At 35.1% G+C, this 13,145-nt stretch overlaps 1 protein-coding gene across 1 annotated transcript; it reads right to left on the bottom strand.

Moving 5' to 3' along the window:
* Positions 1-8,956: 8,956 nt before the first annotated feature.
* On the bottom strand, positions 8,957-9,415 carry LOC141634276 (uncharacterized). Its single transcript, XM_074446504.1, has one exon. It carries the CDS (start codon positions 9,413-9,415, stop codon positions 8,957-8,959), a length of 459 nt encoding a protein of 152 aa, XP_074302605.1.
* Between the last annotated feature and the right edge of the window lie 3,730 nt (positions 9,416-13,145).

Here is a 13,145-nt window from a genome sequence, read left to right as displayed (position 1 = left end):
ACGGTAACGAAAAGTTGACAGGTACGAAACGTGTAAAAATAAATGATTGGATGCTCGATAGTGGTGCCTCGCACCACATGACGGGTTGTCGCGAATTACTTTTCAATGTATGGCAGAGAAGTCCGTTGACGGTTGGATTGCCCGATGGCTCAACGATTATAGCACAGGAACATGGACCAGTGGTGCTCAATAAATCGTTTGAATTAAAAGACGTTTTATACGTGCCAAATTTAACATGCCATCTTATTTCAATTCAGCAACTTATACAGGAGAACAATTGCTTTGTGATTTTTGACAATAATTATTGTATAATACAGAACCGGACTACGAAGACGGAGATTGGACGGGGTGAGCAACGAGACGGAGTTTACTACATGGCACGAGTTGATGAAGTGGCAGCTCGGTCAGGAGTTGATGAGGGACGCATATGGCACCGGAGATTAGGTCATCCCTCAAACAATATTTCTTTCGGGAAATATAAAACAATTTTATAATGAAAATGGGATGGTTTTCCAAATTAGTGTCATAGACACTCCTCAACAAAACGGAAGAGTTGAACGTAAACATCGCCATATCTTGGAGAAGGCACGCGCTCTGCGGTTCCTAGCTAATTTATTCATCGAATTTTGGGGGGATTGTGTCCTAGCCGCATCTTACCTTATTAATCGAACACCTACCCAAGTCTTACAAGGTCGAACACCCTACGAGTTGTTACATGGGAATCCACCTAGTCTTGAACATTTACGTGTTTTGGGATGTCTTGCGTATGCTCATAACAAACAAAGACCGAAAGACAAGTTCAAAGAACGGGGGATACGGGGTATTTTTATTGGTTATCCGAAAACACAAAAAGGGTGGAGGTTATACGATCTAAAAACATGCCGTCAATTTGTATCTCGTGATGTGATCTTTTACGAGCACGTTTTTTCCGTATAGTGTTAGCATTGACTTTCAAAAATCCGACCAACAAATAGAGCCTGATGATGTTCATAATATTATTCCAAATTTGGAGATAAATCAATTCTCACAAAAACAGAGAACCGAAACCGAATCCTCACAAAAACAGAACACTGAGACAGACCCAATCAATCCCACATCAACACCCACACAATCTGTTATCAGCCCAACAGACACGGTCACACCTCACGAAAGTGATGAAAGGGGCGCTGAAGAGCAGGTTACAGATGTAGGGACTAAGTCTGGTGGAGTTGTTGAGGAGTCGCATGTAACTGCAGGGGAAGAACAAAGGCTTGGTAGGGGAGAACGGTAGAAATTTGAACCGGCATGGCGAAAAGATTACATCTGTAAATCAACTCATATCATGCCAGCTACTAATGCTCACCCGTCTCAAGCTCCGTCCTCTGCAAAAGGTACTCGTTATCCAATAATAAATTATGTCACAAGTAGTTATTTTTCGTTGTGTCACAGAAATTTCATTGGAGCCATTGATGCGGTTCAAGAGCCAAGGAATTATTTTGAAGCTATTAAAAAAGGTGAATGGAGAATAGCAATGGCAAATGAAATAGAAGCACTCGAGAAAAACGGGACTTGGCATATTGTTGATTTGCCCGCGGGAAAAAAGCCTATTGGGTGTAAATGGGTCTACAAAATCAAACACAAGGAAGACGGAACCATAAAGCGATACAAGGCTCAATTGGTAGCCCAAGGGTTCACCCAAGTCGAAGGAGTAGATTATCACGAGACGTTCGCACCAGTGGCGAAAATAACTAGTGTTCGGCTCTTATTGGCAGTCGCAGTTACTATGCATTGGAACATTGCGCAATTAGATGTGAATAACGCCTTCCTCCACGGAGATTTAAGTGAGGAAGTGTACATGAGGCTGCCACAGGGTTTCGACAACAAGGGGTCAGGTAAAGTGTGTCGCCTTTTAAAATCCCTTTATGGTTTAAAGCAAGCGTCACGTAATTGGTTTGAAAAATTGACAGATGCGTTAAAAGGATATGGGTTTGCACAGTCCATGGCAGATTATTCACTATTTACGATGCACAAAAACGGTATTTTTCTTGCCATTTTAGTTTACATTGATGATATGATTGTGGTCAGTAGCAATGCCAAGGCCAGCGACAAGTTGAAATTATTTCTTGATCATAAATTCGGAATTAAGGATTTGGGTCGGTTAAAATATTTCTTGGGCATAGAAATAGCACATGGAGCCACATGTCTGTTTCTTTGTCAAAGGAAATATGCAATTAAGATAATCAAAGAAGCAAAAATGGAGGGAGCAAAACCGATTAATACTCCAATTGCACCGAATCACGATTTAGCTCTTGCTGAAGGTTATTACCTAAAAGACCCTTTGATGTACCGGAGGCTGGTCGGTCGTCTAGTGTACCTTACCATAACCCGACCAGATTTGTTGTATGTGTTGCACACTTTATCACAGTTCGTTCAAGCACCTCGGAAAGAACACTGGGAAGCTGCATTAAGGGTAGTTCGCTATCTTAAGGGTAATCCAGGGAAAGGAATTGTCATAAGCAAGAACACTGATTTTTATCTTCATGGGTATTCGGATTCCGGCTATGCAAGCTGTCCATTGACATGAAGGTCGCTGACGGGATACTTCGTATCTCTGGGACACACGCCGATCTCATGGAAAGTGAAGAAGCAACACACGGTTGCATTATCAACCGCCGAAGCCGAATATAGAGCATTGGCTGCCGTAACACGGGAGCTCATTTGGGTGAAGACATTCTTAAAGTCTCTCGGCATTTGTCATGACCAGCCTATGCAAGTCTTGTGTGACAACAAATCAGCAATACATATTGCTAAAAATCTGGTTTTTCATGACCGGACAAAGCATATTGAAATCGATTATATTCAAGTGATATTTCCAATTTTTATATCAAACTTTTACATTTCATTTGGCAAAAAAATATCGTTACAAAAATTATGAAAATAATATAATTAGTTTTGTGTTAAAAAATGTTATCATTAGAGTATAAATTTCATATTATTTGCACATGTTAAAGATGGTGTACTTCTTAATACGTAAAATTGTATAATTTTTAGTATGTTTTGTCCCACATTGGAAAATAAGTAGGTGTGGTGAATATACTACATATAAATAGTAGAATTGTCCCACATCGAAAGATTAGTATAAGGTGATGTGATCCTATGATTATAAATAGGATGCATATTTGGAACTTATGTATCCACCAAAATTTGTTGAGTCTCATAAATAATGTTTTAAAGAGCTCTTAAGATTTTCTATCGTTATCTACGATATGATATAAAAATAAAGTGGAAATCGTTGGGAATTACTCGGGAAAGAGTTAAGAATATGAACAAGAAAATCAAAAAATAACTAAAGGTTGAACAAGAAAATCAAAAAATAAAAGCTTTTACTAATGGTAGTCTCCTGACACAATACAAAACTAAAGATTTTACTAATGGTTGTTTTCTGAATGCAGTAATAGAGCTTTAATGAGTCGTTATATGTACGATGTAGAGATCCATATCTAACGATCGAGACTAAGTGGTTTTTACCTTCAAAGAAAAATAATATGTATACAATAGTGGTTTTTTAAGAAGAGATATGTATTTCTTGGTATGTTATATCTTTCACATTGAAAAATAATGTAGGCATTATGAACATACTACGTCTAAATAATTAAATTATGTATCTCACATTGAAATAATAGTATACGGTAGGGTGATTCTATAAATATAAATAGGAGGCATCCTTGAAACTTAGGTATTAATCCAAAAATTTTTTGATATAAAAGATATAGACTTTTTAGTATGTTATATGTCTCACATTGAAAAATAATGTAGGTGTTGTGAATATATTATGTATAAATAATAGAAATGTCCCATATATATATATATACATTTTCTATATTATATTAAAGTGACGTTTATTATTTTGATATAAAAACTTTATATTTCATTTGAAAAAAAATATCGTATGAAAATTATGTAATTAGATTGTGACAAAAAAATGCTATCATTAGAGTGTATATTGTATTGTATCGTATTTTCTCATTATTAAATCGGGTTGATCTCAAAGTAGGTACAAAAAAAATTGTGTACTTAGTAGTTAGTATGTTATTTGTCCTACATTGAAAAGTAACGTAAGTGTGGTGAATATACTATGTATAAATATTAAAATTGTCCCACATCGGAAGATTACCGTAAGGCATGGTTTTTTTTTTTTGGTCTAAACCATCCGGTAATCCGAACCACATTGGGCCGACTAATCCGAATTTCGGGGCGTGTCCAAGGATTACGATATTTAAACCCCTCCCAATCGCAGTTGTGGGGGATCGATCCGCAGACCTCCCTACCAAGCGCAGCCCCATGCTACCACTGCGCCAACCAACGATTGGTACCGTAAGGCATGGTGATCTTATGATTATAAATAGAAGTCATAACCCAAAATCTTTTGATTCCCTTAAGCATTGTCAGAGATAACTCTTAAAAGAGTTTATATTACTGTTTTACAATAATGATTTTTAACCTAAGTTAATGTTTGGAAAATCTTTTAGTTATTATAATACATATTATGTATTTCTTATTTTATATTCAAGTGATGTTTCTAATTTTCATATAAAAACTTTTAAATTTTATTTGACAAAATAATGTCGGTAAAAAAATTATGAAAATAATATTATTAGATTCATAGTAAGAAATGCTATCATTAGAGTATATATATAGATTTGATATAATTTGCACATATTAAAGATGGTGTATTTCATAGTATGTTATATCTCCCACATTGAAAAATAATATAGGTGTGATAAATATACTACATATAAAAAATAGAATTTTCCCACATCAAAATATAGCATAAGGTGGGTGATTCTATGAGCATCCTTGGAACTTACGCATCAACCCAAAATCTTTTGAGTCGCTTAAGTATTGTCTTGGAGAGCTCTTAAAAATTTATATCATTATATTTTCTACCTATAGAATTTATATGTCCCATATTGAAAAATAATGTAGGTGTGGTAAATCCGTAAATATACAATGCTTAAATAATATAATTAGAATTGTGTTAAAAAATATTTTATCATTAGAGTATAGGTTCTTATCATTTGCACATATTTTAATTATGATAAAAAAAATAGAAAACAAACGTCAATGGTAGCATGTGTAATCTATCAAAGTTCAAGGTTACCATGAGAAATTTCCAATATTATAATGATATAGTTAATTAAATTTGCATTTAAAAGAGAGATATTCGTACCAATAAAACAATAAAGGGGGTATTATTTTTTAATTGTTATTTTATTGCCACGCCATCAAACTTAACGTCCATCTAACATCCTTTACATTAGAGGGTACCATGGGCAAAAAAATGGAACCTCAAGGGTACCATGGACAGATTTTTAAAAGTAGGGGTAACATGGAAAATCTAACAAAACTAAGGGGTACTACGGGAAATTTCCGTATCTCAATTATTTTAATTTTTTTTTTGAAGAAAAACAACGTACAAATATTAATGGAGAGTACTTGATCATATTATTAAATTTAAATATAAATATTAGATATAATGAGTAGCAATTGTCTGTATTCGGTATTCGAGATCTGGTTGGATGTCGAACTAAGTGCAAAAAAGATGGTGTAATTCTAAGTATGTTATTTGTCCCACATTGAAAAATAATGCAGGTTTGATAAATATATGTTACGTATAAATATTAGAATTGTCCCACATCAGAAAAAAAATCCAATTTTTGTGAATATATTACTTATAAATAGTAGAATTGTCCCACATCGAAAGATTAATATAAGGTAGGGTGATTATATAATTATAAATAAGAGTTAACCCACGTATATATTAATCTTTTTTTTTTAAAGAGATATTTTAATAATATGTAAACAAATCATTAGACATATAATGTAAACATTAAACGCTTATAACTTTTTTTTTTTTGCATTATAAATAAGTTAATTACCCCGTTGCAACGCACGAGCATTCAAACTAGTATTAACCAATATATTCAGATTATTTCGGAATATTGGTTAATATTTGATCCATTGTATATTATTGATATTGTTGTTATGTATATCTCTTTTGGTTTCCTAACTTGTAGGATAGGATCAAAGGTAATCTTTGACTAGGTTGTTGTAACTTTTTTATTTAAGCGTTGCATTGTAATCGTTTATTAATCAATCAAATACACGGCTTTAAGTCTTCTTCTTCATCCATTCTATGTTTCACAATTTATCAGTTATGTATAAAATGTAATATTAGTTTATTATTTTAATTGCTTGGCTGTTAGTTTTTCTTTTGCTAAGTTAAATGTGTTCTTGCTTGTTAATTGGGTATGTTTTAGTTGTAATACTCCGTATTAGTCTTATGTATGATTATCATTTGTAGAAACAAATGAATTGGTCTTTTGTTAATTGGGTATGTTCAGGGGCGGATCCAGGATCCAAATGTACGGTGGGCTAGAAAACTCAATGATAATTTTTTTTTGAGTTAATTGTTGATTACAGCCTTTTATATACCTCATTTTGAAAATTACAGCCTTATATAATTTTTTTTGCAAATTACAGCCAAAAGTTTACTTCTGACGAGAAATTACATCCAAAATTTTTACTCCGGTGGACAATTGATATCAAATTGGATTTTCGTCACTTAAGTTCATGTTTTATGACCAAATTGCCCTTACCCTCCTTCTTTATAATCCCTGGTTCATCTCCTTCTTCTATTATACTCCTCCTTCTATTTTCACTCCTTCATCATCTCTTCAAATTTTCAATTGCAATTTCTTCATCAATATTACCAAATCATTTCAATTTAATTCTACCCTATTTAAATTTCCTTTATTTTATTCTACCCTATTTCTATTATATTCGAAATTTCTCCCCTATTTTCAATTTTATACCTTGTAAATCATATTTCCCCAAATTCAAGTTAATTAGGGTTCATCAAATTTGGGTAAAATGTCTTCAAATTGGTCTGAGAATAGTTCTTCCCCTTGTAGCTCAGGATGTAGTATTGGAGGTAGACGAACATGCTACTGTGGCAACCCAGCTGCTATTGCCACTTCATGGACGACTAATAACCCAGGTAGGAGGTTTCAAGCTTGTGCTACATACAACCCAGTCAGTAAGGTGCGTGGTTGCAAGTTTTTTCAGTGGATTGATCTTAATCCCACTAACTGGCAAAGGGATGTTGCGAATGAAATCTTGTTTCAAAAAAACCGCTTGAAAAGTGAGGTGCGTATGTTAAATTGTGAGGTTCAGTCACTTAAGGAAGAGAGGATAATGATGAAGATGGAGTTGGACAACCTTAAATCAGAAGTGAAGAAGATGGATGAGAAGAATGGTAGAAATGGAAGACATGGCATTTGCAAAGTCATTATTGTCACAAATAATATTGTTGTTGCTTGTATGGAAATTGTTGTAGGTTAAAATTGTTGCTTGTACTCGTCAATTTCCATATGTATTGATGGTTTAGCCATTTAGGTAAGTTGATAAATGTACTTGTAGTGAAATTGGCTATTAATCTTGAGAAATATAACAAAAGACGACTGATTTGTTCCAAAATAAGCTTTCACATTGCATTCCAAATACTTGTTCAATGTTACATCCAATACTTGGCCAAAATCAGGCTAACTTGTCCAAAATCAGAAGTTTAAGGAAACAGACTTTCAGAAACAACAAACAAAACACATAACTTGAAATTCAATTACAGATTTCTAAACTAATCCTTCAACAATTTTCCCTAACCCAGCTTGGCTCAGCTACTGAGCTTCCTTGTGTGGCTGCCTGAGACGAATTAACTTGACTTGCAAATTGAGAAGGATGAGCAGCTTTGTATGCTTCCTTTATTGCCTTTCTTGTTGCAACCTTGTCTCTTCTTTCTTTTGCCCATTCTGTATTCACCAATGGTCTGCCACCTGCATTTTTAGGAGCTCTAGCCTCTGCTGCTGGATTCTTGCAGGTCCTTTTATAGTGTCCTAACCCACCACAGTTGCTGCATTTGTTTGACCTCTTCTGCCTCTTTACTTTTTCTGTTTGTGCTTCACCAACTTCTTTCCTCCTTCTCTTCTTTGAAGGCCTGCCAGGCATCTTCCTCTCATGGGGTGGAAGAGGTTCAGGTAAGCCACTCTTCTCCCATTGTTTAGACCCAGGCATAGGTAAAACAACAGGTGCATATGCTGACTCATACTTGGCTTTAGAGTAGGCTTCATCAATATAATCACGCACAACTTGTCTTTGCTTCAGTATAGAAGCAACAGCATGAATACAAGGGAGTCCAGTGAGGTCCCAATGACGACAAGTGCATGTTCTTGTGTGTAAATTAACACTGTGAAACTCTCCCCTATATTCCACCTCAAACAACTCTGTTGTTGCACGTTCAACCAAACAAAACCTAGACTCTTCAGTAACTTTCTTAGTGTACTTTTCAGCATAAGGCATGAACTTGGCTTTATATTTCCCAACTCCTTCCCTTTTCTCAAAGTTTCTCTTCATAACATATCTCCTCATCCACTCCATGTGGGTGAGGATAGGCTTGTCCCTTACCTCTCTCAAAACATTATTAAAGGACTCACACAAGTTGTTGAGGAGCATGTTTGACTTACTTTGAGTGGAAAATGCATGTCTTGACCATGCACTAGGTGGGATTTTATTCAACCATTGATGAGCTTCTTTGGATAACATCTCCATTCCTTTCATTTGAGCTTTAAATTCAGCCTACATATAAATAGAAAATTAGGAAAACAAAACTCTTATATAAATTGAACAGATAGAGTTTCAGATCTTATATAATTCCAGAAAATGAAAGATCTTACCTCAGTAGTTGCTCTTGCTGCTGACCAGAAAGTATCTTTGTAAACTTCACCAGACCAAGTAAGCTTGAAGTTGGACCACATGTGTCTCACACAATACCTAACCTCAGCTTTTGGCACCACTCTATTTAGTGCATCAAGTAGTCCTTTCGCCTGTCGACATAAATGTCGACCTTCCCCTTCCACCTTGCCTAAATCAGTGATAACAACTCCGAAAACCAACACCAAGAGTCCTTGTTTTCAACCTCTACTACTGCCCATGCTATAGGATAGAGGTTATGGTTCCCATCTTGGCCAACTGCAACAAGACACATCCCTGGATATGCTCCCTTCAAATGGCACCCATCAACACCCAATAGTGGCCTACAACCATTGATGAAGCCCTCCTTACAAGCATTGAGGCAAACATACAACCTCTTGAAAACAACTGGAGGCCTTTCAATGCCCTCACACTGAACAGAAGCTGTACTACCAGGGTTATACTTCCTTAAAGCATCAGCATAGTCATAAACCTTGGCATACTGTTCTTTGTTGTTTCCATAAATGATCAATTTAGCCCTACATCTTGCCCACCAACACTTATCATAGCTAACCTCAACTCCCAAGTCCTTTAGAACATGGTCCTTGAATTTTTTCAATTTCCAGTCCATGTTTGTCCTCCAGAATTCAATGTATTTTTCACAAAGAAATTGAGAGGTCACTTTTCTATTATGGGTTCTAAAACTACAAGTATGCTCAAGATTAGATGTTTTAATTTGAAAAGTATCAGTCATATCTAACTTTGTAGCATGAACCTTGTAATGACAATTCCAACTCTCACACTTACACTCCCCAAACCCAAGTTTAGATCTTTTAGAATTCCACTCACACTGACACCTTTGCACACAAAGATGCAGTCACCCTACCACTACAATTGTGAGAGTACCAAAAATCATAGCCATTTTGCACAGAATGATAAATAAGAGCTTTTCTAAATACCTTATTACTTGAAAATATGAGGCCAACCTTTAGAACAATTGGCTTGCTGAAATCATTGTCTGGATTGAAGACTTGATAACCTACTGCTTCATCATCTGAGCCTTGTATACTATTCAGCTCATCTGAGTTATAATCAACATCTTCCCCAACAAAAACATTCAGATCATCAACATCCCTAATACCAGGTTGTAAATCTCCCTCAACTCCCAAGCTTTTCTCAACTCTTTCTAATATATCAACCTCTTCAATGTCATTGTTGTTTAAAAACAAATCAGGTTCATATTCTGGATCTGACACACCATCATCACTTAGATTTGTCTCACTCTCTTCTGAATCACTGAACTGCACAGCTGATGCTCTTCCTTCAGATAACCTACTGCTTCTTCTCACCCTCTTCCCATTTCCCTTATTTCTAATAGCAACAGATTTTACCCTCTTTCCCTTTTTATTCTCAGACACAACACCCTTCTCATTTACTTTGTTCTTCTCAGTAACAACCACCTTCTCCTTGCCTTTGTTCTTCACAGTCACACCAACTTTCTCTTTCCCTTTACCCTTAGCAGATACCACCTCAACCTTCTCCTTATTTGTAACAACACTTTCAACTGGCTCTTCAATAAACAGCTTCCTTCTAGGTGGCAGTTTACCAGGTCTCCCCCCAAGATCTATAGGAAGTTCAGGAAATTTTTCTTTTATTTGTTCAGGAGAAAGATTGATAATAGGTACGGTGGTATTTATCCTAGGGCTCCTCCTTAAAGCTGTGTTTTGTTGTGGATTTATTGCAATGCCACTAACTTTCTGTCTGGGTGGATTAAAGGCAAGAGTGGTGGGTTGTAAAGTGGTCCTAGAACTTTCACCAATGACAATATCAGGCTGTGATTTTTTTTGGACTGAAGAGTTGATGGACTCACTTTTTTCTTGGGCTAAAGAGATGCTGGGCTGCTCTTTATGTTGGGCCACAGAAATGGGCTGTGATTTTTCTTGGGCTAAAGATGTGGGCTGTGATTTATGTTGGGCTAAAGAAATGGGTTGTGATTTTTGTTGGGTTATAATTTCAGAAGTTTCAGAAGTTTGAGTTGGTATTGGAGGAGGGATTGATTTCTTCTTGGTAATGTAGAGGTTTATGAAATTTGTCTCATCCTTTGTATCCAACCAAACCCTTATATCCTCCTGGATTTTAAGAAACTTTCTGGCTTTTGGCAATAGGAACTCAGTAGTGAAATATGACAGCACTAAACCATCTATATCTTCATCATAGAATTTGTCACAAATAGAGCTCAAAAACTCCATATTCAGCCTATTATGTCAGATTGCACATTTCAATTCAACAGCACCATTCACATATGCTAATTCACCCTTCCTTTTTACAAACCTCCCAGAATGGTATATGCGCATATTGGTCATCACTTGAAAATATGAAGACCCTACAAATTCAGTCGAGTAAATTGAGTAATTAAAGATTCAATTTCTACCAAATAATTAACACCCATTATATCTACCACTTTTAAATGCAGTAAAAAACGAAATTAAGAACAAAATCTAAATTGAGACATAAACCCTAAATTACGATTCAATCAATTGAAATACAACATTTTGAGGAAAACACAAATTTACAGCAACACTACCAACAACAACCAAATTGAAGAAGATTTAAGAGAAAAAAACAAAAAAAAAGGGTGTTTCGATACTTACTTTTTGCAGTTCTATCATCGACTCGACACCGCATCCCCACTCATGATCTCGCTTTGCCTTTCTTTGACAATGGAGGATCAATCACAATAGAGGATAGAGGTACAGTACAAATTAGGGGATAATTTGGGGGATTATGTGAAGAAGATGAGGGGTTTAGGTTAAATGAGTGTAAATTGTGTAAGGAATGAGAAGTAAAAAGAAACAAATTGGGTAAAGTAGGGAGTTAATTAGGCAGGGGTAGTTCGGTCAGTTTTTGGCAAATTTGGCCGGAAAGAGGATGTTGGCGCAATTTTGGAAGATAAGTAAACTTTTGGCTGTAATTTGCAAAAAAAATTATATAAGGCTGTAATTTTCAAAATGAGGTATATAAAAGGCTGTAATCAACAATTAACTCTTTTTTTTTAAATGATATAGAAACTTTGGAGTTGGTAATCACACGTGTTTTACCCTAAACTGCTGCATTTTAGCGTATTTTTGTGATATTTGAGTCAAGTCATACAAGTAAAATTTAGGTAAAAAGGTCTCGACAAAGTATAATATACACCCGAAAATTTATCTGGTAAATAGACTGACTATGAGTATGGGGTGGACAACTTTATATAAAACGTATAGAAGCCTATCGGCCAAGTGCAAGGATACAATTACTACAATAAGAAATAGTTATTAGTCTAAAAAAAACAAGAAATAGTGTAAAAATAAGATAGTGGACAAGGATACAAAACAAAGTTTACAAAATGTCTATGGTGAAATAGCGTAAAAATAAGATAGTGGACAAGGATACAAAACAAAGTTTACAAAATGTCTATGGTGGGTTTCGAACTCAGGTACAAAAGGTTAGTGGATAAGTATTCTACCACTAGACCAACTGTAATTTCCTGCAATTAGATTAACCTTTGTTATATATATTTTTTTCCTTAAGAAAAGAGGTTGGGCTCCAGCCCATATAGCCTTTGGGCTGGATCCGCCCCTGTATGTTTTAGTTGTAATATTAGTCTTATGTATATGATTATTATTTGTAGGAACAAATGAATTGGTCTTTAAAAAAAAGTCATGTCTTGCGAAAGATTATTTAATTTATGCCTATAAGAATAGATAGAACAAAAGTTAGTCAAGTTGTGGGTTCGATTCTAACCCGCGGCGTAAGTGTGCTCATTTGAACCCAATTTTTTTTTTAAAGCATAGAACCGTCAGATTATTTTGGGATTAATTTTGGAAATGGAGAGGTAAGCGAAAGAAACGGAGAGTTAAACTCCCTAATTGAAATTTATTTGACTTTAAAAAACAAATAAAATATTATCCGTAATTTAACAACTTGCGAAAGAGGTATTAATTATATAAACCTCAAAAAGTAAAGGGAGTTTTCTATTATTAAAACAATATAAAAGTAACCCTTATCAAATTCAAAAGGTCTTTCTCCCATTATTTGTTTTTAAAAGTCAAATAATCAATTCCGAAGGTAATCAACATCACAAAACATCCATGGCCTCTTTGCATGCATATTTTATTATTCCGAAGTTAACAATGAAGTAGTCTAAATTTCCTAAGATTATAGTATGTATTACAAATTTACCATGATCAATTATGTATTTTGGGAAATGATTTGTAGAATGTCGTGGTTACTAATTACTTACTTCGAACCGTTAATTTATTATTTGGTTAACTACTTTGGAATGGAATGCATTGAGAGTCCATTTAAGTATCCATTCCCCT

This window comes from Silene latifolia, chromosome 2, assembly GCF_048544455.1.
Source record: "Silene latifolia isolate original U9 population chromosome 2, ASM4854445v1, whole genome shotgun sequence".
In the NCBI taxonomy this organism is placed as follows: Eukaryota; Viridiplantae; Streptophyta; class Magnoliopsida; order Caryophyllales; family Caryophyllaceae; genus Silene; species Silene latifolia.
Note: the sequence above shows the minus strand (reverse complement) of the source record. Positions and strands in the feature narration are given on the sequence as shown.

Bases quoted from the DNA above. Each gene is read 5' to 3' on its own strand.
- LOC141634276 (XM_074446504.1), bottom strand. From the start codon at position 9,415: ATGGACTGGAAATTGAAAAAATTCAAGGACCATGTTCTAAAGGACTTG.